We start from the raw sequence: 22,104 nt of genomic DNA, 5'->3' as shown, positions 1-22,104 counted from the left end.
GACAGTTAGTTTGGATTCTGGAGAAACCGGAGGAGAACACTTTTACCATTACATGTCACACTGTTCCCTGCATTCTGAGTGCAGTGCTCAGTATGTGCCTTAAGATTCTGACCCTACTGCAGCACTGCAATTACTAGAGCTAAGCTGCTGGAATAGCTGACATCTGAACTACTCTAGCGTAGAAAAGATCATAGTGGAGAAGTAGAGCCTTGAGCAGCTTCATATGCAGTGATCTCTAAGATTTTGTTTTTGCGGCACTATTTATCCATTATGCATTAGAAAGGCTTATAAAGAGAATTTATCACTGCACCTCTACACCCAGTGCTTAGCTGATACATTCTCATATGGCAGAAAGTTGTTTGTTTTAGCTGCTTGAACTTAGCATTAGTGGCTTAAGATGTTATGGAGGTTAGTAAATCTGGTACTCTATTGTCTAAAGCTGTATAATTGGAAACATCCACTCTTCTACAAATTAATGCTATTGGCTCTTCCTTTCCTTTTCCCCCTCTAACAGCTTGTGGAGCCAATACATTTGGCAAAACATGTGAAGAGAGCTGTAAAGAAAACTATGGCTGCAAAAACTACATGTTCTGCCTACCAGATCCATATGGTTGTTCATGTGCCACAGGATGGATGGGACTGGAATGTGATAAAGGTATAGTCAAAAATATAGATAGCAGTGAGAAGTCCTTACTGTGCTTCACCTATGAAATACAGGAGGGGTCTAACAGAGGGCAGTAAAAGACTGGAATTTTTCCATTACCTACTATAGGGATAATAATATTTATCTGCCTTAGAGGAGGTTTTCAAATCCTCAGAAGAAAGGTTTAGTAAAATTTCAAACTATTCAACTTATTTTGTAAAGTAACTGATGTTCCACTGAGATGGTGAAAATCCAGCAACATCTAAAGCCCTGCTGTTTGTCTACAAGTCACACTGAGCAATCTGCTGCCAATCATACATCCACTGCTAAACTATACTAAGTATAATTAGTCTCAACCATTTCAATTAGGCTGCAGTCTCTTTGAGGCATGAAGCACATCTTCATATATGAGTATGTACTATTTTGTTCAGTGGTGCTGTGACTGTGATGAACTCTTTGAACACCACTGCAGTGCAAGTGAAGCAATATGGATAATGAAGAAGCTTCAACATTCTTATGTCACCTACAAATGACAGGCACAGATACAAACATGCTCTACACTGTCATGTTGTTCTCTAGATGCTCTGAGGGTGACTGAGTGCTGCTATGTTTGGTTTTAAACTGAGCCCAGCTAAGGGAACTAAACCCCACTGGAGAGCTGATGAAACTGAAAACTAAAGGAAGACATTTGCTTGTACCATGACACTAACTGGAAACGTATGTTCTTGCAGAGTGCAAACCTGGCTTTTATGGGTCAGACTGCAAACTCAAATGTAATTGTCACAATCGAGGGACGTGTGACAGATATAAGGGCTGTATCTGCTCCTATGGATGGCATGGTCTGCAATGTGAAAAAGAAGGTAAAGCAAGGTAACACTGTAGTAAATGACTTTTCCCCAGTGTAACTGAAACAGATCTTCATGTTGGTATAGTATTTCCAATCCATACGTCGTCCATTGCATCCCAAGGGCTCAGACCAGTAAAGGTATCTGTATACATTTATTGCAATGTTATAAGCCTCTGCCACATAGGCTGCATTCAATAGTCTGGTATGCTACAGTCTTATCAGACTCACATGAGATTCATGTCATCTGCTTGCATCAGGCACAGTATGACAGGTAGGAGAAGGTGATTAAAGATTTCCCCTCTGCTTAGCAGTGGTGATACCACATCTGGAATGATGTCTCCAGTTTGGGGCTCCCCAGTACAAGAGAGACCTCATCATACTGCAGAGCTGAATTATTTCATAGAATCTGTCCAGATTCAGGCAAGACTGGCATACATTATTTTATAAGATACATTCAGCAACTATTATTTATACCTGATAAATAAAGCAGCAAATCTGCCATTAACCTCTAAAAGCATGATCCAAACAGCTAAACCACACTGTTGTGATCCAGCTGCTTTTATGAGAAGATGTGATGGAGAGTTACTGCACATTCGTTACAAAATTTGACCTTATCATAACCATTGTGTGCTGTTCTTAGAGTATCAGAAAGAGCTACAAGGGGAGGGGAAAGGAGAGGAAATGAATATAAAGGTTGTTTCTTCTTGCATATTTATTCTGATATAAATGGTTTAACTTTCGTTGTCTTTGTCCTTGGGTAAGCTCATGTCAGTGAAGGAAGGACCAGATACATATGCTGTCGATGCTTTCCAAATGTATGTGCATTATTTGCATAAATATGTCTGTTGCTTCTGCTTGAAGGAAGACACTGAAGCGTTGCGTATCTCCTGTAGGTTCTGCAGACCTTTCGCCTCAGATAGAAAACTTAATAGACCCCGTGGAACTCAACTCTGGTGTAGAATTCAAGCCCTTTTGCATAGCTACTGGAATGCCACTTCCTAAGTCTGAAGAATTTAAACTTTTGAAGCAAGATGGAACTGTCCTAAGGGTAAGCTCTTGATTAATTGCTTCCAGTTATTTCTGGTGTTTATACTGATTTTGCCTGGAATTAATGCACCCTGCGCTTTTCAAACATAATGAAAATAGTCAGCATTCTGAGATAGATGATCATTGATTATTACTTACTGTTCTTTATTTACCATGTTCCCCTTTTAAAATATTTAAAATATGGCTATAATCCATGTGGGCGAGCAAAAAAAATTAAACCCTAATAAAAGTTGTAAAAAGAATGGCATAGATTGATGGATCTCACATAGACTGGGAACTGCTCAAGAAATAAAACAGAGCACAATGAAATTCTTGAAAATGTGAAGGAAATCCTAATTTTTGGTGGAGAAAAAAAACCAAGCAAATTGTACTTTGATATTTGTAATAGTAAATTAATTTTAATTATGCTCTTCAACTGCAGCTCATTGGTAAAAATGGAAGATTTGTTACTAAATAGAGTGGTAATTAATCACTATCTCTGAAATACTAACTTGATTATTTACTTCACAACTTTCCAATTACGTTTTAGAATAATTACTAATATCTTTCCAATTATTGACTCCCCATTGTGTAGTGAAGATACAAGGAAAGAACAAAGCCTTTGCTTTAAAGAGAAGAAAACAAGGTACATGATCAAACTCCACAGTCACCACGTGAGCTTCCTTAATCACAGGAGTAGAACTGAAGCACATATGAAACTATGGAGATGACCTCTATATGGTCCCACTATTGTACTCCCTAAACCCTAGATAGAACTCCTAAACTCTGAAAAAGGTGGAATGGGAACTTTCCTTAATGCCCACATTTTTTAGGTCCCTGCCTTTTGTCATTTCAGCCTTCCCTCATTGTCACCAGTAATCGCTCTGAAGCCATGTTTACAATTAATCGAGTCCTGCCCCGTGACACAGGAACCTGGGTCTGCAGTGTGCAGACTGTAGCAGGAATGGCAGAGAAACCATTTCAGGTTACAGTTAAAGGTAAGAGAAAAGAATTTTTGCATATCCATTTGCCTTTCTATCTTTAAAGCAAGCTTCATACTCTAACATGGCAGAGAGTTCCATTCTTGCACTGTGGGGAAGATACCTGCATTAATGTCTACAATCAGAATATAGACAGAAACCTGTCACACACTCTGTCCTAATTAAGTGCACTGGGGAAAATGAAACATGATCATTAGGGTTAAATGAAAACCCAAGTTATTTTGTTTTGCCTTATTAAAGACCTAAAGCATCAGGTTTAGGGTCTAAACTCATGTCTACTTAAATTTTGGATGAGTGTTTCCATTTTCCTGTAGGACTAAGGAAATAACAGTGTAATGTAGGGAACTGAAAAGCTGGTTTAATTTTTGCATTCTTGTTCAGTTCCTCCCGTGCCACAATATGCTCCAAGGCTAACAAACAGTGGACATAACTTCCTCATTATTGATATCAACGCTGAGCTACATACTGGAGATGGACCTGTGGTGTCAACAAAGCTCCTGTACAAGCCAGCAAAGCGTTATCAGTCCTGGATGTCAGTGGAAGGTAAGAGATTCTAGTTCCTCCAACCACAAACTTCAGCTACATACTGAAACATGGCTTACATCTACCATTGACATAGACTCAAAAGATTCTTCAGCCCATATAGGTTAAATCTTTTGCCACTGGCCATGTGGCTCTATGTAACAGTACTGTACATTGCTAAAGTGAATGTGGTAGGCCAAGAGTGACTGAAAGCATATGTTCAATTTTCAGCAACCAAAATATTTTCCTCTCCTGCCTTAAGACAGTGATCATTGCTGGACTCAGCTCCTGAAAGCTCCTGTGCAAATACCACGTTTTCAAAAGGAGCGAGCAGCATGGAGCTGTCCTGAGCCTCTACTGTCTTCCTTTGTGTCTGCTGTGCCCTCCAGTGAGACAGATATCTTCCCAAAATGTTGATCAGGAATGGTATGGGTAAAATGAAGCCTGCTTATGAGTGATATGGACACTCTAATATTTTAGGGAAGGTCTAAAATATTATGGGAAGCATGAACAGGAACAAGTGAACTGTTATACTAATTCACAATAAACAATATCTGCCTATGTGATGCAAACTGCCTACGGAGCCAGTCTTGCTCCTCCCAAAGCAAGGGTGGATGGAAATGTTCCTTTGGCTGGGTCAGAGCCAGTCAGTGGGATTACACTTCCTACGTTAAAAAATATATATTTATTATATATTCCTCTATAGTTCATTTTAGTGGGTCAGGAATGAAAGAGGAGCTTGAATATCTTACCATATGCTTTTAGTTGTTATTTTCTATTATTTGATATTTTCTTCTTTAACTTTTTTCAGCTTCACTCTTCCTTTCTCTTTTTGCTCTCAGTTAAGGGCTCAACCAAAAGACTGGACAATCTAGAACCAAAGACAGAATATCAGTTCTGTGTTCAGCTGAGTCGGCGAGGGGAGGGTGGGGAAGGACATCCTGGACCACAGGCAAGTTTCACAACAGCTGCACTGGGTAAGTCATCATCTTTTTTTCAGAAAAGGCCTATTTCAGGTGGTTATCTCTGTGGTTTGCTCCCTGATACACACTTTCCTTTGAGGAGAAGCAGCATTTAGATATGAAAAACAAGTAAAATGTTTTGAATTCATATCAGCAAATTAAAATAAAAATAAAAATCACAGGTGAAGAAAAGCACCTTGTGTATCAGACAGTTACTGTTCTTACTTATGTAAATATAGGGGGATCTGAGAAAGGAACATTTGCATACTATGAGTAGCAGAGTTGGAGATAGATATAATTCTCTTGTACTGTGTGCCACCTACTCCTCCTAATGCTACTGGATTGCTCCTTTCATTTAATATCAGTTTAGGTTGAAATTAAGTATTGCCTTTTGTCACTCTAAGCTAAGGCAAGTGGTTGGGAATTAATGGCACCCGTATTTTAGTATGCATACACCAGACATGAAATGCTGTTCCCTGTCTGTCTTTTCCAAGGTCTTCCACCACCTGAAGGTCTCACACTCCTTCCAAAAAGTATGACATCACTGAATTTGTCCTGGCATCCCTTAACTCTGAGGACAGATGACGACATTCGTGTTGAAGTGGAAAGGAAGAGTGTGAATGACAATGGTGATGAGAGCAGTGTTATCACCCAAGTGCCAGGAAACATGTCCACTCTGATCATTAAAGATCTTGAGCCCAGACAGCAATACATGTGTAGGGTACGAGTAAACACCAGGTCCCAAGGAGAATGGAGCAACTACCTGTATGCATGGACTTTCAGTGACAGTAAGTAGCTGATTCACTTCATTCTGGTTAATTCTTCCACATTCCCCCGACAATCAGAATGACTTCTTACTGACTACATTAAATAATATCCTTTGTTCTAATAATATTCATTTCCCAATGACCACTTGTGGTTCTTTTTATTATTACTATGAAGGCAGTTCAGCGTCCAAAGAAATTCTTACCTTGAAAAAGAAAATTTACCTTCTTTCTGCAAAATAAATAAATAAATAAAGTAAAATAGCAAAAGGAAGAAGGAGAAAGGGAAAAGAAATGAAAAGCTGAGGAATTCACATCTTCTTACTATTAGTGTTTCTCATTCTTGTTTCATATTTTTAGCATGTGTAGCATTTATTCTTCTTTTAATGATGAACACGTTGGGTTCCATAGTCCAACCTCTTTTTTAATTAAAACAAAACAAAAAACAACAATAACAAAAAACCCACTCTGGCATTGTAATTCACCTGTGTCAGTGCAGAAGGAGTCAGCTTTTAAGGAAGGAAGAGTGGATACAATGCAGTGTAAACAACCTGTAGTTGTATGAAATCCTGTTTATTACTCCAACCTCTGCTGGAAGTACAGAGTACTGCAACGTGGGTGACTGCATGAGATTTATAAAGCAGTTGCCTTCAGTTACTATAGCTTGTCAACAAAATTCATCTTTTGTCTAGCACAACAAAAGTAATGCAACAAACTGTTTGTCCTAATGAGAAAGAGATGGAAGTTCACTTCAACATTTCTGTGTGTTTGTGTTTGTTCTCAGGAATACCTCCTGCACCATACAACATCAAGTTTTCCAACACCACAGACACATCCTCAGTCATTTCTTGGACAACTGCTGAGGGCCATTCCATCTCCTCCATCATCATCAGCTACAAAATTTATGGCAAGGCTGAGTACAATCATATCGACATTATCATTAAGAACTCTACCGTTACTCAGTACCATCTCAAGGGCCTGGAGCCAAACACTGTGTACCAGGTTCAGATTAATGCTCAGAACAACATCGGCTTGAGCAACCCAAACACATCCTTTGAACTGAAGACTCTTCCAGAAATGAAAGGTAATTCCAGCATGCTGGATGTGCACAAAATTGGCCCAGCTAACTAAAGCAAAGTCATAATATACTGCTTTAGTTTCATTCTTAGTTCACTGTGTCGTATTGGTGAAGTGACAACACAAAACATTTGTGTGTATTCTCTGGAGAGTGGCCAACAGCTCATAAATTAATGAAGCTACATTATATCATAGAATGTGAACTCCACACTGCTCTTCCTGCACTTGGCAGAACCTGCAGGCGCTTGTGCATCTGAAAATTGGACCACATTTGTGACGTTGTTGTTAAACTAATGGGTTGTAACTCTGTCTTTATACTGTTGATAAGATGGGAGTATTTAGCTACATGTTGCTCATGGCTGCTGCAGAATTAGCTGGAAATGATAAACTCTTTATGTGCTTCCTCAACAGCTCCATATGAATCAAAAGGAGGTAAAATGCTGCTCATTGCTATCCTTGGCTCAGCAGGGATGACCTGTGTAACAATTCTCCTGGCCTTTCTCATCATGCTGCAGTTGAAGCGAGCCAACTTCCAGCGCAGAATGGCTCAGGCTTTCCAAAATGTGGTGGTGGGTTTCTACTTTTCCTGAGTCATTGTGGCTACTTACTTTGGCACCATCTTCTTCCTTGGTTTTGTTTTTGTGTTTGTTTATTTTTCCCACTTCCTTTTCTTTGGCCTTTCCAAATGCAGTCTCCTTGTTGTGTGTGCATTTAGTGTTCTTGCTGTAGATTTTTTTCTGCTTAACTACAACCGGACTTGAAAAAAGATGGACACAGTTAATCCTGTTCATTTCTGTCTCATTATACCTTTGTATCACAAACTGCAAGCCAGGCAGAATGGAGGAGGTCATCCTGTTTTGGAACTAAAAAATCTTTAACCCTCGATTTTAGCATCAGTGATATTTTTGCCAAGGCTTTTCAAGCTGGGAGCAGCACAGCAGGATTGGACAGTGGTAACATCACAGTTCTGGCAGTTCTAGAAAGGAAAATGCTAAAGTTTATGCAGTGTTTCTCCCTCTCTCTGTACACTTGCACCCTGCTATGCTCTCTGCATCACCCTGCTTTGCAGTGACATATCTTGCTTTAAAGGGGAATCCATGAAGGAGAATGAAACTGGGCTAAAGAATTCCTTCAACAGGTTCTACACAGTTTATTTCCTAAAAACAGAATCAGGGAGAGTAATCAAGATTACCCATGTACCCACATCTCATAGAATACCCCTGCTCCTTGCCTCAAAACTTCTCCAGAAGTGTTTTGTGGGTACATGTGGCTGATGTAGGGATGTCTCAGGTGTGGAGGTGGATCATTCCTCTCTTTTCTCTTTCCTTGCATCCTCTTCCCTCAGTCCTACTGCTGGATACCACATAATTTAGTCAAACTTGGTAAAGAGTTAAATCCTACTGAGGCTGAGAACTGGTTCTATGGTCAGTATTACCAAATTATTTTTGTTCATCTCCTTCATCTCCACAAATTGTAAAACTGTCCAATGGGCCCAGCTAAACATATATTACGCATAAGTTAGGATCCTGACTACTTTCACAGATCCAGGTAGAAGCGCTTGATGCATTCATTTTCTACTGTACTCATTTGTGTGTTGGCAGAAGACAAATCAGGCTGTGTGTGTGACTACATGAGTGAGCACACTTGAATTCAGGGATTTCTCCATAAAGAGGAAACGATTGTCATTTGCTTAATTCTTTTACAGAGGGAAGAGCCAGCTGTACAGTTTAACTCAGGTACACTCACTCTGAGCAGGAAAGCCAAAAACAGCCCAGATCCCACTATTTACCCAGTTCTCGAATGGAATGACATCAAATTTCAAGATGTGATTGGGGAAGGTAACTTCGGGCAAGTCTTGAAAGCACGAATTAAGAAGGATGGCTTACGCATGGATGCTGCAATTAAAAGGATGAAAGGTAGTGGAGATCAAAGACTCCGAGACCATCGACTTCTCTAGGTTTTTTGTTTCTGAGGTGTCTCTCTCTTTAGAAGTGCTTAGCAGCCTTCTTTTAACACTTAATTAAATATTCAAATTACTAGTGATGTTGTATTGGCTGTTACTAGACCAGGACCCATGTTCTGCCAGAGACTCTATTTCTGCTCTAACAAGTTGGCCTACATTCCTCTTTAAATGTTAATAGTATTAAATATGATGTATTTTGCAATTCATAGGTTAGTATAAATTTCATGTGTGTGTTTATGTTTGAAAGAGGAACCAATAAAACATGCATTGGCTAGACAGGAGCACAGAGTGAGCCTTTGGTCACAGCATGTGGTTGTCTTGCTTTCCTATCTCACTCACAGATGACCACATCTATGTATCCATGCATGATACACTATGAGACTTAATTTCTTGGTATTCACCAGTCATTACTGCAGTGTTCTGGGGACAACTACAATACACAGGATACTGCAAGACTGTATGTATTTTCTTACAATTCACTAGATCACTGTCTAGGCAAACTGGAAGACTCTCTTAAATATGATGACCAGTTTAAAAAGAGCCAAGGTCGGCATGCAGGTAGGAATAATTCAAAGAGCACAAAAGGAAAACATTCATAGGCAACTAGTTACAGTATGATGTCTACATTCTCAAATAAAAGAAACAACAGATGTAATATGTGAAGGTGGTTTCTTAGTAGATGGTTGCTACAGATATTAAGTTCACTCCTTTTATTTTTCCTTTGATTGAAAACTTGTATTCTTGTAAATAAATATTAATGTATAGCAGAGTTTTCCTCTTTCTGTTAGAGATGAAGTAGTAATGCTCCAAGCAGCTCAGAGTCCTTATAATTAATAATACAGTCGTAAATTCAGTTCAAAGGAAAACATAAATGCATGCTGATTTGATTTTCAGAGTATGCTTCAAAAGATGACCACAGAGACTTTGCTGGAGAACTTGAAGTTCTTTGTAAACTTGGTCATCATCCCAACATCATAAATCTTCTGGGAGCATGTGAACACCGGGGTAAGAGGCTCTTGAATACCTTTAGTGTATTAATGATTTAATTGATGTAAAGATCAGTTACAAAAAAAACCCCAAAAAACCCCCAAAAAAACAAACAAAAAAACCCACAAAAAAACAAAAAACCAAAACAACACACTACAGCTCAAACAGTCCATTAAAAAAGAAAGAAAAATCATGAGCAGGCCTTTCTGAGCAACGTTTCTGTTCAAAAGCCAAATAAACGTGGTTTTGGAGCTACATGGCCACAGTAATCCTTCAGAGATTTCCATCAGTAGTTCTGAATTCTCTATTGCCCCTAGGAGCTACACTGTTTGATATTTCCCCTCCAAACTGATTTGTTTCCTTTGAATATACAGTAGTGTAAATATCCAAATATTATTACTGTCCAACATCCACTGTATGATATGCTAACTGTCTGAATTTTCACCAGGTTATCTTTATCTTGCTATTGAATATGCCCCCCATGGGAATCTACTGGACTTTCTTCGTAAAAGCAGAGTGCTAGAGACTGACCCAGCATTTGCTATCGCCAACAGCACCGCATCCACGCTTTCCTCTCAGCAGCTTCTCCATTTTGCAGCAGATGTTGCAAGGGGAATGGACTACCTGAGCCAGAAACAGGTCAGTCCTAAATGTTGTAACAACTGAAAACACAGCACTTACTTTTCAGGAGCTACCCATCTCAGTGAAATCAAAATGAGGTTTTAATTTTAGCGACCATAGCACCCACTGGATGGCTGTTATTTTGTTATGCTCACTCAGCCCTGTGAAATACTTGGTCACTAGGAATTGTGAAAGAGGCCCTAAAACTTAGAAATAACATGGTAACTAACTGCTTTAGTCTTTAGCTGAAGTTTAAAATGTTCTGGTAGTGGCATGTGAAGCCTTTTGTTTTAGTTTTCAATTTTACTCTGAAATTTTACAAATTTCAGCGTAGCACTGAAGTAACAAATGTAAAAGTCACAGTGACTGCAGTGACTTCTGTTTTCTAAATTTTAGTTTATCCATCGAGATTTGGCAGCAAGAAACATCCTTGTTGGAGAAAATTATGTTGCAAAAATAGCTGACTTTGGCTTATCCAGGGGTCAAGAAGTCTATGTCAAGAAGACCATGGTAAGGATCAAAATGTTTGCCTCAGTTTTTGTTTTCTTGTTTCTTATTTTCTAGTTTCATTTAAAGAAAAATGCAAATATAGTATATAGTATATATATACTATAATATATATAGTAAATATGAGTATATAATATATATAATACGTATATACACCATATATAGTATAAATATACTATATTTATAATATATATAGTAAATATGAGTAAATGTAAATTTATATATATATTTACTATATATATATATAGCAATATATATATATATATATATATTACGCACACACACACATATATACACACTGATATGTATAAAGGTTTAGATTAATTATTAATGTAAATACACTACTTGTAAATCAGTTCTATACCAGGCTTTTGTCACATACAATATGGATGAAAATTATTTCTGTGAATGTGGGCGACAGCAAAATAACTGATTTTGTATTCATCATGAGACTTAGTCCAATTGCACTGCAGAAATACAGATAATCTACTTTCAGGGCATGGAAAGGGACATGTTGATATCTGAACACTATAAAAAATAATTTATTATTTTTTTTTAGAATTTATCTGGCTGGGGCAAACCAGTCTGATTCTACTTAACAAAGCCAGAGTTAATGAGATAATGAAAAACAGCACACTGGGATCTGTGAGCTGAAAAAATAGCTTGTCTAGAGCTGGTGCTTTGGATGACGTGGAAGAAGAAAACGATGCCTAATAAACATAGCAGCAGGGCAGGGTGGACCAGGCAATCTTTAAAAGTGTCTTCCAACCCAAACTATGCCACAGTTCTGTGATTCTGTGCTATTATTCCAACCACCCAAAAAATAACTGCCATGAAATAATTTTCAGGGACGACTTCCAGTGAGATGGATGGCAATCGAGTCACTGAATTACAGTGTTTACACCACTAACAGTGATGTGTGAGTATGTTTTAAGGGATCCTTTCTAATTAAACATTTTTTTTTTCAGTATCGAAGAAAGTCTGATAGTGAGGACAGTGACATCCAGTCAAAGAATTCATGCTGTACCAGCATGAGCAAGCAAATGGCAAGAAAAAATAAAACCTGCAATGAGCTAATTAGATTTGAGTTACTAACAGTGGTATTTTCCCACTAGAAATGAAAAACTGCTGACTCCTTCAGAGACTCAGAGAGACTCAACACTTTAGTCAGGCAGCCAGAACAGATGCATGGCAGAGCAATTTGTACCAGTACTACTTGCTGAGAGCTTTTCAGTCTAGTAAAGGGCTCCAGCTGTTGGACTTACAGGGAATCAACTCCACTGATTCCATGCATTCTGATTCCACGAACGCTGTCTTTTTACAAAAATTAGTAAGAAAAAATAAAGACTGAATCACACTTCCTCATATTATTTGCATCTTAGCTAAACCATCTACTGATTTAGTACATGACATCTTGTAACATCGTGGGGCTCAATAATATTTCTCTGTTGCAGATGGTCCTACGGTGTCCTGTTATGGGAAATCGTTAGTTTAGGTAAGTATGCAAATTTTGTTCTGCACACATAAACCCACATGGGACCAGTCAGCTCCATTCACTCAGCCTGCTTGAAGCTTCTTGCTTTGCAGCACATTGTTCTGTTTCATTTAACAGAATCATATTTAGCTTCAATGTGCTTGGAAATACAAATGTCACATTTTCAGCCCGGGTACCAGTTTAAATGACCATATTTTCATTTGCACTGCAAAACAGAGGCCAAACCTAAATACAAAATTCAGCACATCGCATGATCTGTAGTCTTAATTCCAAAAGCGATGGGTTTTGCTAGAGATGGATTTGAGTTAGCCATTGTTTTTCATTTCTGTTAGGAGATTATGTTTTCTTTCATAAAAAAAGATACCACTCAGAACAATGTTTTGACTCTGCTTCAGGTGGAACGCCGTACTGTGGAATGACCTGTGCAGAACTCTATGAAAAACTGCCTCAAGGGTACAGACTGGAAAAGCCTCTCAACTGTGACGATGAAGTGTAAGTTCCCTGAGCAAACAAAGAAACAAGAAGAATAACACAGCATCTGCTATAGGAGAGAATGTCTGAAATAACCTAGTAGTGCGTAATAGTTCAAAAAACAAAAGTTGCTTTTTTGTTTGTTTGTGGGCACAAGTGGGCCTTTTTTTTAGTGGAATGTGTATCATTTTCCAAAAAACATGAACTCATATCTTTAACCTGTGTGTCTAAAGCAGCACGTTTTGGTGTTTCATTTTAAAGGTATGACCTAATGAGACAGTGCTGGAGGGAGAAACCTTATGAAAGACCGTCGTTTGCTCAGATACTGGTGTCACTGAACAGGATGCTGGAAGAAAGAAAGGTAAGAACAAATCCCTGGACAAGAATTAGGCCATGAATAACTTGATTGCAGTTTAGGATTACTGAGACAATGTGCTTTGTTTTACTCTCTTTCTGTTTACTTTTTTCCAGACCTATGTGAATACCACCCTATATGAGAAGTTCACCTACGCAGGCATTGACTGCTCTGCTGAAGAAGCTGCTTAAGATGGGAGCAAAGCTTCATTCAAAACTGATTAAAGAAAACCAAAACTCAACTTGCTGGAGAACAAGATGTGGTGTGCTGTGTAGCTCTAACTGCATACAATACAGAAATGTTTTACTACGGATATCTATGTGTATATCACATAGTAACCCCTGCCTTCACAGGCTGTATAAGTGTATATACTGTCCTGAGCAGGAATAGACTGGAGTCATAAAATTTGCTGTCTCACAGGCAGGTTATTCTTTTTCTAAGTCATAGACAAAATGTATATGTTACAGCTATTGTAGTGCATCACCTGTTGCCATCTTAGATACGTACCAAGAGCTACTGAGAGCAAAGCCAGTATCTTACTGCAGTACTTCATATACATCTTGAGATTCAAACAAAAATGCTAAGCTCAATGTGACAGTGGAAACATGCAAGCAGATGTCAATCCAGTGTTCTTACCAATTAGTTACTATGACTCCTAATTGAACATAAAAGTAAAGTGGTAGAAATCATCTACTTGACAAGTCTGCTGATGCTTGTAAGACAGAAGGAATAATATGGTCCTTTCATTGTTCAGTTTGACGGCATTTGCCTGACTTCAAAAAATAAGTGTGTATTTTTAAGTCTTTGATGCTATGTGAAGCAGTCATCTGGAAATCATCACAAAGCGTAGAGCAGAAGAATATACTACGCTATTGGGGATATACATGACTTTTTTTTTCTATTTGTATTTCATTTACTAATTTTACTGCACAATTATAAATTACTACTTGTTATATACAAGAAGGACTTACTTTTCCTTATTCTGTCCCTTATGCTGGTTGCTGCATGACCTTGTAAAATACTTTACTGAAGGGCTTCGAAACAATTTTATCTGCCTGCCAGAAAGATCTAGTCTGTAAGTTAGACAGAAAGAGGCATGGTAAGCATTGGCTTACCTGTTAGTGGGTCATATGCTCTGCCTTCCACAGTGCATTACACCAGAACACATTTCCCCCATGTTGCATTAAAGGGTCAAATGGTTTGGTGGAAAATAAACCCCCCTTGCATTCCAGTTTGTCCTGATACCAGCTGGGCTGTGGGCAGCTGGGATTACGTCTTTAGGGTTGCCTAGTTTAGCACTGCAAGTCTGGTTGCATTCAAAATATGAACTACTAATGCCCAGCTCATCTAGTTGCAGTCAGATAGGCTCTTGTGGCTAGATTAGTGACATAATGCTATGAGCTCCCAACAATTATTATTCCAAATATCTCACATCTTAACATCCTTTCCACATCCCTACTAGTTTACACCTGCCTATTCCTACACACGAATTGACAGCAGCTTCACCTCTTTTGTTGTTTTTCATACTTCATCCTTAATTTTCCCTCATTAGGTACAGTTCTCAAGCTTCTCTCAGGGTAAGTTTATGGTTGGGAAAGAAGAAAAGCATTTCAGACAAGTGGTGCTGGATGTTACATAGAATGTGCAGGTAGCCATTTACAGTTGAGTGTTACTTACAGTTTGAAATTATCAGGAGCATGATCAGAGGTAGTAGAGCATTTAACAAGAGGAAATGCCTACATACCACTTCTCACCAGGAAATTCTCCCATTAGGAAAGGCAGCGTTCTAATCTCTAGATGACCAGCAGAATCAAAAACAAGTTTAGTTCAGGAAATCAAGTCAGCATACGTTGGATATTGGGAAAAATCTCAGAAGCAGCAGTGAGGCATTGGAACAGCTGCCCAGGGAGGTGGCAGAGTCATCACCCCTGCAGGTGTTCAAGAAGAAGGTAAATATGGCACTGATGGATGTGGTTTAGTGGCTATGGTGGGGCTGGGATGACTAGGTGACCCTGGAGGTCTTTAAACTTTCATGATTCTATGAAAGCACCACCACTTTCATACGCTGCTCTGCACTCTTTTCCTACTAATTCTTGCTGATTCAGTCATTGTTGTGGTTTTGTAATTTGGTTGATGTTGCTATTCCACCTCAGAGCATCATGTGGAACAATGGGAGTGAAGGAGACAAGGTTTTTGTCTTTCTTTCTTTTCTTTTTTGGTGGACTGCCTTAAATGGGCATGGGGGGAGGGAAGCGGCACCGGAGGGAAGGTCGGGAAGGGGACAGGGTTTTGCCCAGTTCCCTGCAAGGAGACAGCGTGGTTGGAACTTAACGCCTCCCACAGCCAGCCGGTGAGATTTGGACTTGTTTTTCTCCTTGTTGAAACTCTCTCGTTGTTGTTTAGTGTCACTGGGTTCATTAAACTGCCGTTCGTTCTCAGATCGTTCTTTTTTTTCATCTTTTCCCTCCTAGACCCATTCACAATCTCCCTCCCCTTCCCCTCTCTTGGCTGGGCCATGCTGCACTGCGCCGCACCGTGCAGTTAGAGAGGGGAGGTACTTTTGTTCCTTCCCTGCCCGGGTTTGTTCCCGCTGTCACGGAGTGAGCTCTAGAGAGAACTCCGCGACATTATTTTGTGGAGAATGTGGTCAATGTTTTGGGCAGTGATGAAGTGGCTTATTTTACAAGCCCTGTACTTAGGACTTCAGAGCAGTGTGTTTTGGGTGATATTTGTACGTGTATTTAGCCCATGGAAGCCAGTGATAGGGATACCTGCCTGGCTCCCTTTCAGCCTAACGAACATCACAGACACTGTGCTCAAACTGGTTTACGAATATTCTGAGTTCCTTATTTTTGACTGGTATGTCAGATTGGGTATTGTGTTGCCAGTCTCTCTGAATATAATCCCCGAAGTAACTTACTATAAAACGCAGAGAGACTGGCAAAGAATAGTGAGAGACTTAGGAAAAAGATCAAAAGCATCGGGACCCCCGGTGTCTGGTAACCTTACTCCTGAACACTGGAGGGGTCTTGAGAAATTAAATGAGTATTTGAGTGAGGGATAGTGTAGCTCAGGGGGATCTCAGAAGGAACGGTTTGTTTGCGACTTGACTTGAGTCATACAAAATATTATGATGGAGAGAGGGAGTTTCAAAAATGAGACCCAAACCCAAAGGGAAAAACCCCAAGGCAATCCCAACCAACCACAGGAACACCAGCATCAGTGTCAGTCACCCCAGTTGAAGGCCAGAGATGGGAACGTGTGTCTTTATGTCTGGAACGGAAGGAGGAAGTAGAGAAAGACCCCGGCGAGGGGCCCTCCCCAAAACCACCATCACCAAGGAAGGCAACTCAGAAGAGGGACAGACACGGAGAGGATAGTGATGATGAGGGGAAAGTCACCATTACCACTATTTGTAGATCTCTGAAAATTACCAAAATCCAAGGCACGAGAAAAGAGTTTACCTGAGCCCCAGATGAAAATGTTGTCACTTGGCTGCTTCGGTGTTGGGACAATGGGGCCAGCAGCATGTCCCTAAGCTGCAATGAGGCTCGTCAGCTAGGAAACATCGCTCGAAACCCATCTGTTGGTAGAGGGATCAGCAGATGTCTGGATGGAGTCGACACTCTCTGGGAAAGGATGCTACCAGCTGTAGAGGGTACCTATCTTGTCAGAAGTGATCTGGAGCCTGCACTGGAAAAATGGAGTACAGCTGAGAAAGGTATCCAATACTTGAGAGAAATGGCTGTGGCAGAAATGTTGTATGATCCCACGTTTGTCCCTAAGGACCCACACAATGGCCATGACCCAGAGTAGGTGAGCAGTACTCCTGAAATACGGAATGAGTTCATATGATCAGCACCGGAGAGATATTCCAGTGTACTATTAACGACTGTCAACAGGTAGGAAGAGCTGGATAATAGACCTCCAATTTTTGAGCTGATCCTTGCACTTCAAAATGCAGAAAGCACACTAGCGCCATCCTGTGCCTCCATTGCAGCCATCCGCCAAATGGCAGAGAGACTGGACCAAGTGGAGGGGAAACAAGACAGCATACTGAAGAACTGGTCCATGGCAAGGAATCACAGTGAACCTGTGGCAGTCTCAGCCATCAGACTCAAACACCCGCCTGTTCAAGTGAATGACTACAGTGAGCCTATGTCACATCGTGCTTTGTGGAACTACCTACGTGAGCATGGAGAGGATATGAGGAGGTGGCACAATGAACCCTCTTATGCACTATGAGCACGGGTGAGAGAATTACAAGAGAGGTCAACCGCTACTGAAGTTGCCTCTGCCGCTGCAGGTAACCAATAGAGGGGCTCTGCCCTCATCTGGGGGGAGGAGAGGGATAATAGAGTGTATTGGACTGTGTGGATTCGGTGGCCTGGCACATCAGAACCACAGAAATATAAGGCACTGGTGGATACCGGGTGTGCACAGTGCGCTCTGATACCCTCAAGCTATAAAGGAACAGAACTCATCCATATACATGGAGTGACTGGGGGGTCTCAGCTGTTCTCTGTGTTGGAGGCTGAGGTAAGCCTCACTGAGAGAGACTGGCAGAAACATTGCATAGTGACTGGCCAGGGGGCTCCCTGCATACATGGGATAGACTGTTTAAAAAGGGGACATTTCAAGGACCCCAAAAGATACCAACAGGCTTTTGGAATAGCTGCTGTAGGTACAGACAACATTAAGCAGCTGATTTGCCTGGCCTATCAGAGGATCCGTCTGCTGTGGGGTTACTCTAGGTGGAAGAACAACGGGTACCGATTGCCACAAAGACAGTACACAGACGACAGTACCGTACTAATAGGGATTCCTTGCTCCCCATCCATAGGCTAATTCAGCAGCTAGAAAGTCAGGGAGTTATTAGTAAAACCCACTCACCTTTCAACAGCCCCATATGGCCAGTGCGGAAAGCCAGTGGAGAATGGAGGCTGACAGTGGACTATCGTGGCCTTAATGAGGTCACACCCCCACTGAGCGCTGCTGTTGCAAACATATTGGAACTCCAGTATGAACTGGAATCGAAAGAGGCAAAATGGTATGCCACCATTGATATTGCCAACGCATTCTTCTCTGTCCCTTTGGCCACAGAGTGTAGGCCACGGTTTGCCTTTACTTGGGGGGGTGTTCAGTACACCTGGAACTGTTTGCCCCAGGTGTAGAAACACAGCCCGACCATTTGCCATGGGCTGATTCAAGCCACATCGGAACAGGGTGGTGCTCCTGAGCACCTGCAGTACATTGATGACATCATTGTGTGGGGTGATACAGCAATGGAGGTTTTTAAAAAAGGAGAATGGATAATCCAAATCCTCCTGTCTGCTGGTTTCGCTATTAAGTGAGACAAAGTGCAAGGACCTGCCCAAGAAATTCAGTTCTTAGGTATAAAGTGGCAAGATGGGCGTTGTCACATCCCAACAAATGTGACTGACAAATTTACTGCTCTCTGCACCCACTAACAAAAAAGAGACACAGTCCTCCTATTAGAACATGAAGTTTATTCCAGGGAATACTGAATTACACACTCAGTGAATCACAAGCACTATTTCCAGAATCATAGTGTGGGGGTAGATGTAACTGTGAGCAAGTCACCAAAGAGCTTATCAGATTCTTTGGTAGACTTTATCACTTTGAAGCCCTGGAAGACCAGAGTGAGAGACAAGAGCAAGCAGTGTCTGTTCGCATCTAAGGGTAGACAGAAGGTTCCATTGATATGCATTGTTAATCCTGTTACTCTTAAGAAACCTTTCATCCTTCATCACTGTTGTTTGAGAGAAGCTGGGACCAATTAACTGATTAGAGGAACTGTTAGAGGATCAGGAATGTCTCGCTTGTAAGTGAATGGTATATAAGATGTATGTGAAACACAATAAAGACACACTATTCTGATGCTACAAGAAACTAAGAGAGCTCTCTAAGTCAACTGAGCACCAACATCATAGTTGCTCATAAGCCATCTCTTAAAGCTTGTCAGTGGCTGGCAACGAGATTATATTTAATTTCACTTTTAATCTGAGTCTTCAGCCAAGGAGGTTCTACTGGGATTTGATGCAGCATCAGTGAATAGCTCATCAATTCAGTCAATAAGAGGTGCAGTTTCTGAGTCTGAGGGTTTCTTGTGTGAGCCGTCTGCTTTCGTCCCACCCTTTGCCGATTTCTGCTGTTCACGTGAGCGTCTAAAGGTACGACGAAAATTCCTGATGAGCACTGTGTTCCTTTTCAACCCAGGCCATTCTATGATTCAATGGATAATTAGCAGATACCACAAAAAAAAACAATATATATACATATATATATGTGTGTGTGTGTGTGTGTGTGAGAATAACAAATTACTGAATTTTAGCCTTACTGAAATTAATTTTTTTTCAAGATTTGAACAGACAAAGAAGTGAATGTCATCGTACCACAGTTTATCACACAGGCTCTTGGCAGTAACATACTTTATATTTTGTGATAATTTCTGCATTTGCTTTCCATCTGCACATGCAGCCTTTCCAAGCACTTGCCACGTTTTAAGATGTTTCTTTAATTCTACATTTAGAGCAGAACCTTCCTTCGCTATCCAAAATCCTACAGCCCTGTCATTTACTGGGGGCTGGAGGTATCGGTGAAAGCATCTCTCAAAACACATACAACCTAGTAACTAACAGGTTACTGCACAGCCCGAGGCCAGTTATCATGTCTACCTCCATCTTGCAGAGAGCTCAGAGGAGCATTTCTACCAATCTCTTAGCAGAGGAGGCCGTCTTGCTAAAGCATCACTCACACAACGCTCCTCTTGACAGCTAGCACGCTATGAGAAGCCAATGGCAAACATCCAGACCATCTGAGAATGTGGTTAGCAAGCAAGAGACAAGATGTGACTTTTGTTCCTTGCTGTGGAATTGGTGGGCCTGCTATAGCAAAGCTGCCACAGCACTGGGAAGCAGGTACTGAATATCACAGTCCAAATCAAGCCTTCACCTCTGTCTGCTGATGGGGGAGTGGTGTTGGAGTTAGGAGATAAATCAAAGGCCATTCCTTGCAGCTGGACCCTCACAAAGGAAGGCCCAGGGCGGCCCACAGCGCTGGGGAAGGCCGCAGCACCTCTGGCTGCTGGGGAGCGTCTGCCCGCCTTCCTGAGCTCCGCCTGTGGTATCTGGAGGAAAGCGGGCTCACTTTACTACTTTACTTGTTGTAAAGGGATCCAAACAGCACAGACACAGCTCGTGACTGGAACACTTACCCTTTTTTCATCCTGCGTTTTGTAAAAAACACACAAATAGAAGCCAGAAGTACAAAGAACATCACAAGAGCTATAGATGACGCAGCAAGAATCACATTCTCTTTAAAACATTCTTCTATGACTACAGCAGTTTTGTTCCCTTGAATCAAATCAGCGTTGTCCAACACTACAACAAAATCAAAGCNTGACACAGCAAGAATCGCACTCTCTCTAAAATCTTCTTTTCTGGTTACATCAGCTGTGTTCCCTTGAATCAAATCAGCGTTGTCCGACACTACAACAAAAGCAAAGAACATCACACCATCAGTATTCAAACAGGTGACGTGCTGGGCAAATGGACATGCACAGAAATAGACTGTACCTATAATTTTTGCCAATAAAATAATGAATGCTTTCTAATATATTGAATAGTTCTGCAAAAGCAAAAACCCATTTAATTGTAAATAACTCGGCCCAAACTATATCTTTGACAGTCTCTCTACACACAGGATAATTCTGACAGGAGCTCTCAGTATTCTGAGCTTCATTACAATCCATTTTTTCATCTATTCAGAGATGAGAACATCTGTGGGCCACTGATTCTGTGTATTCTTGCCTCACTGTGTGCAAAACCCAACAAGGCTGCTGCACTACATCACTGGTTGGTGTTTCTTGGAGAAATATGTGACCTGAATGGAGTCTGTTGCCACTGAAATCAGGAAATCACTTGTTCTTGTTCAGTCAGAAAGAAACATCTGGGATGCAATAAAAAGAACAATTCATTTTCTACCGCTAATTCATTGGTTTCAACAGAAACAAGCGAGATCTACTGTGAGCCACTTAAAAGCAGTGAAATATTCTATGAGGATATAAAATAATCTGTGTGCATCTGCTCAAAAAATTGCAGCTAATTGCAACTTGTTACTTTCCTTGCCCATGTGAAGCAGGGAAACTCAGAGCTGCCTTCACTGAGTTCGTGAGCGTGTCTTTCGTAAGATCTTTACAGCTGTTTACAGATGATGTCGATGTCCTCCCATTTTGGTATAGTCTGCACAGACACCTGGCCCACTCCTTTATTCTAGATCTCCTTAACTTTCCTGATTGCAGTTTTCTTCTGATAAGCAGCACCAATAAGATCCAGTTCTTTTGCTGCGAGCACTGCAGAGTTTTTAAACGGTGACTCATTCCCATCATGGATTTATCTTTACAATCCACATTTCTGCTCTTCCATCTCTTTCAGAGACTCAGCATCATACAACCATGTAAGTCTATGTATGATACATCCTCATTAGTATTCAGAAATCTGGCTACCGGGTCTGAAACACTTATGATACAGCAATAGTTCAGTATTAGGTATGAAAAGGAAAAGTTTGCCCACAGATGTGGTTGATGCCCCGTCCCTGGAGACTTTCAAGGCCAGCCTGGATCAGGCCCTGGGCAACCTGTTGGAGCTGTGGTGTCCCTGTGCATTGCAAGGGAGTTGGACTAGATGGCCTTCAGAGGATTCTACATGATTCTATGAAAAACCTTACACGTAAGCAATAACTTTTTATCCTACCTCTCATGATTCTATATAGGTACTTTAAAACACACAGATGCAGCTTCTAGGATAATTTCTTTCACTGCAGTTTGTTTCAGCTAAAAATT

General features: G+C 40.7%; 1 protein-coding gene across 1 annotated transcript in view; it reads left to right on the top strand.

The window, feature by feature from the left end:
• TEK (TEK receptor tyrosine kinase) overlaps window positions 1-15,679 on the top strand; it is a gene marked incomplete at its 5' end in the record, with an annotated part of 22,301 nt that extends 6,622 nt beyond the window's left edge. Inside the window, 18 exons of the mRNA XM_015849899.2 lie at window positions 515-655; window positions 1,375-1,503; window positions 2,384-2,538; window positions 3,373-3,514; window positions 3,899-4,060; window positions 4,882-5,016; window positions 5,496-5,789; window positions 6,550-6,849; window positions 7,254-7,411; window positions 8,548-8,758; window positions 9,700-9,810; window positions 10,241-10,431; window positions 10,810-10,923; window positions 11,769-11,839; window positions 12,375-12,415; window positions 12,811-12,907; window positions 13,148-13,247; window positions 13,358-15,679. Coding sequence (XP_015705385.2) covers window positions 515-655; window positions 1,375-1,503; window positions 2,384-2,538; window positions 3,373-3,514; window positions 3,899-4,060; window positions 4,882-5,016; window positions 5,496-5,789; window positions 6,550-6,849; window positions 7,254-7,411; window positions 8,548-8,758; window positions 9,700-9,810; window positions 10,241-10,431; window positions 10,810-10,923; window positions 11,769-11,839; window positions 12,375-12,415; window positions 12,811-12,907; window positions 13,148-13,247; window positions 13,358-13,432 — 2,627 coding nt within the window. The remainder of the gene's footprint in view (window positions 1-514; window positions 656-1,374; window positions 1,504-2,383; window positions 2,539-3,372; window positions 3,515-3,898; window positions 4,061-4,881; window positions 5,017-5,495; window positions 5,790-6,549; window positions 6,850-7,253; window positions 7,412-8,547; window positions 8,759-9,699; window positions 9,811-10,240; window positions 10,432-10,809; window positions 10,924-11,768; window positions 11,840-12,374; window positions 12,416-12,810; window positions 12,908-13,147; window positions 13,248-13,357) is intronic.
• Between the last annotated feature and the right edge of the window lie 6,425 nt (window positions 15,680-22,104).

Source organism: Coturnix japonica, chromosome Z (genome assembly GCF_001577835.2).
Source record: "Coturnix japonica isolate 7356 chromosome Z, Coturnix japonica 2.1, whole genome shotgun sequence".
Classification (NCBI taxonomy): Eukaryota; Metazoa; Chordata; class Aves; order Galliformes; family Phasianidae; genus Coturnix; species Coturnix japonica.
Note: the sequence above shows the minus strand (reverse complement) of the source record. Positions and strands in the feature narration are given on the sequence as shown.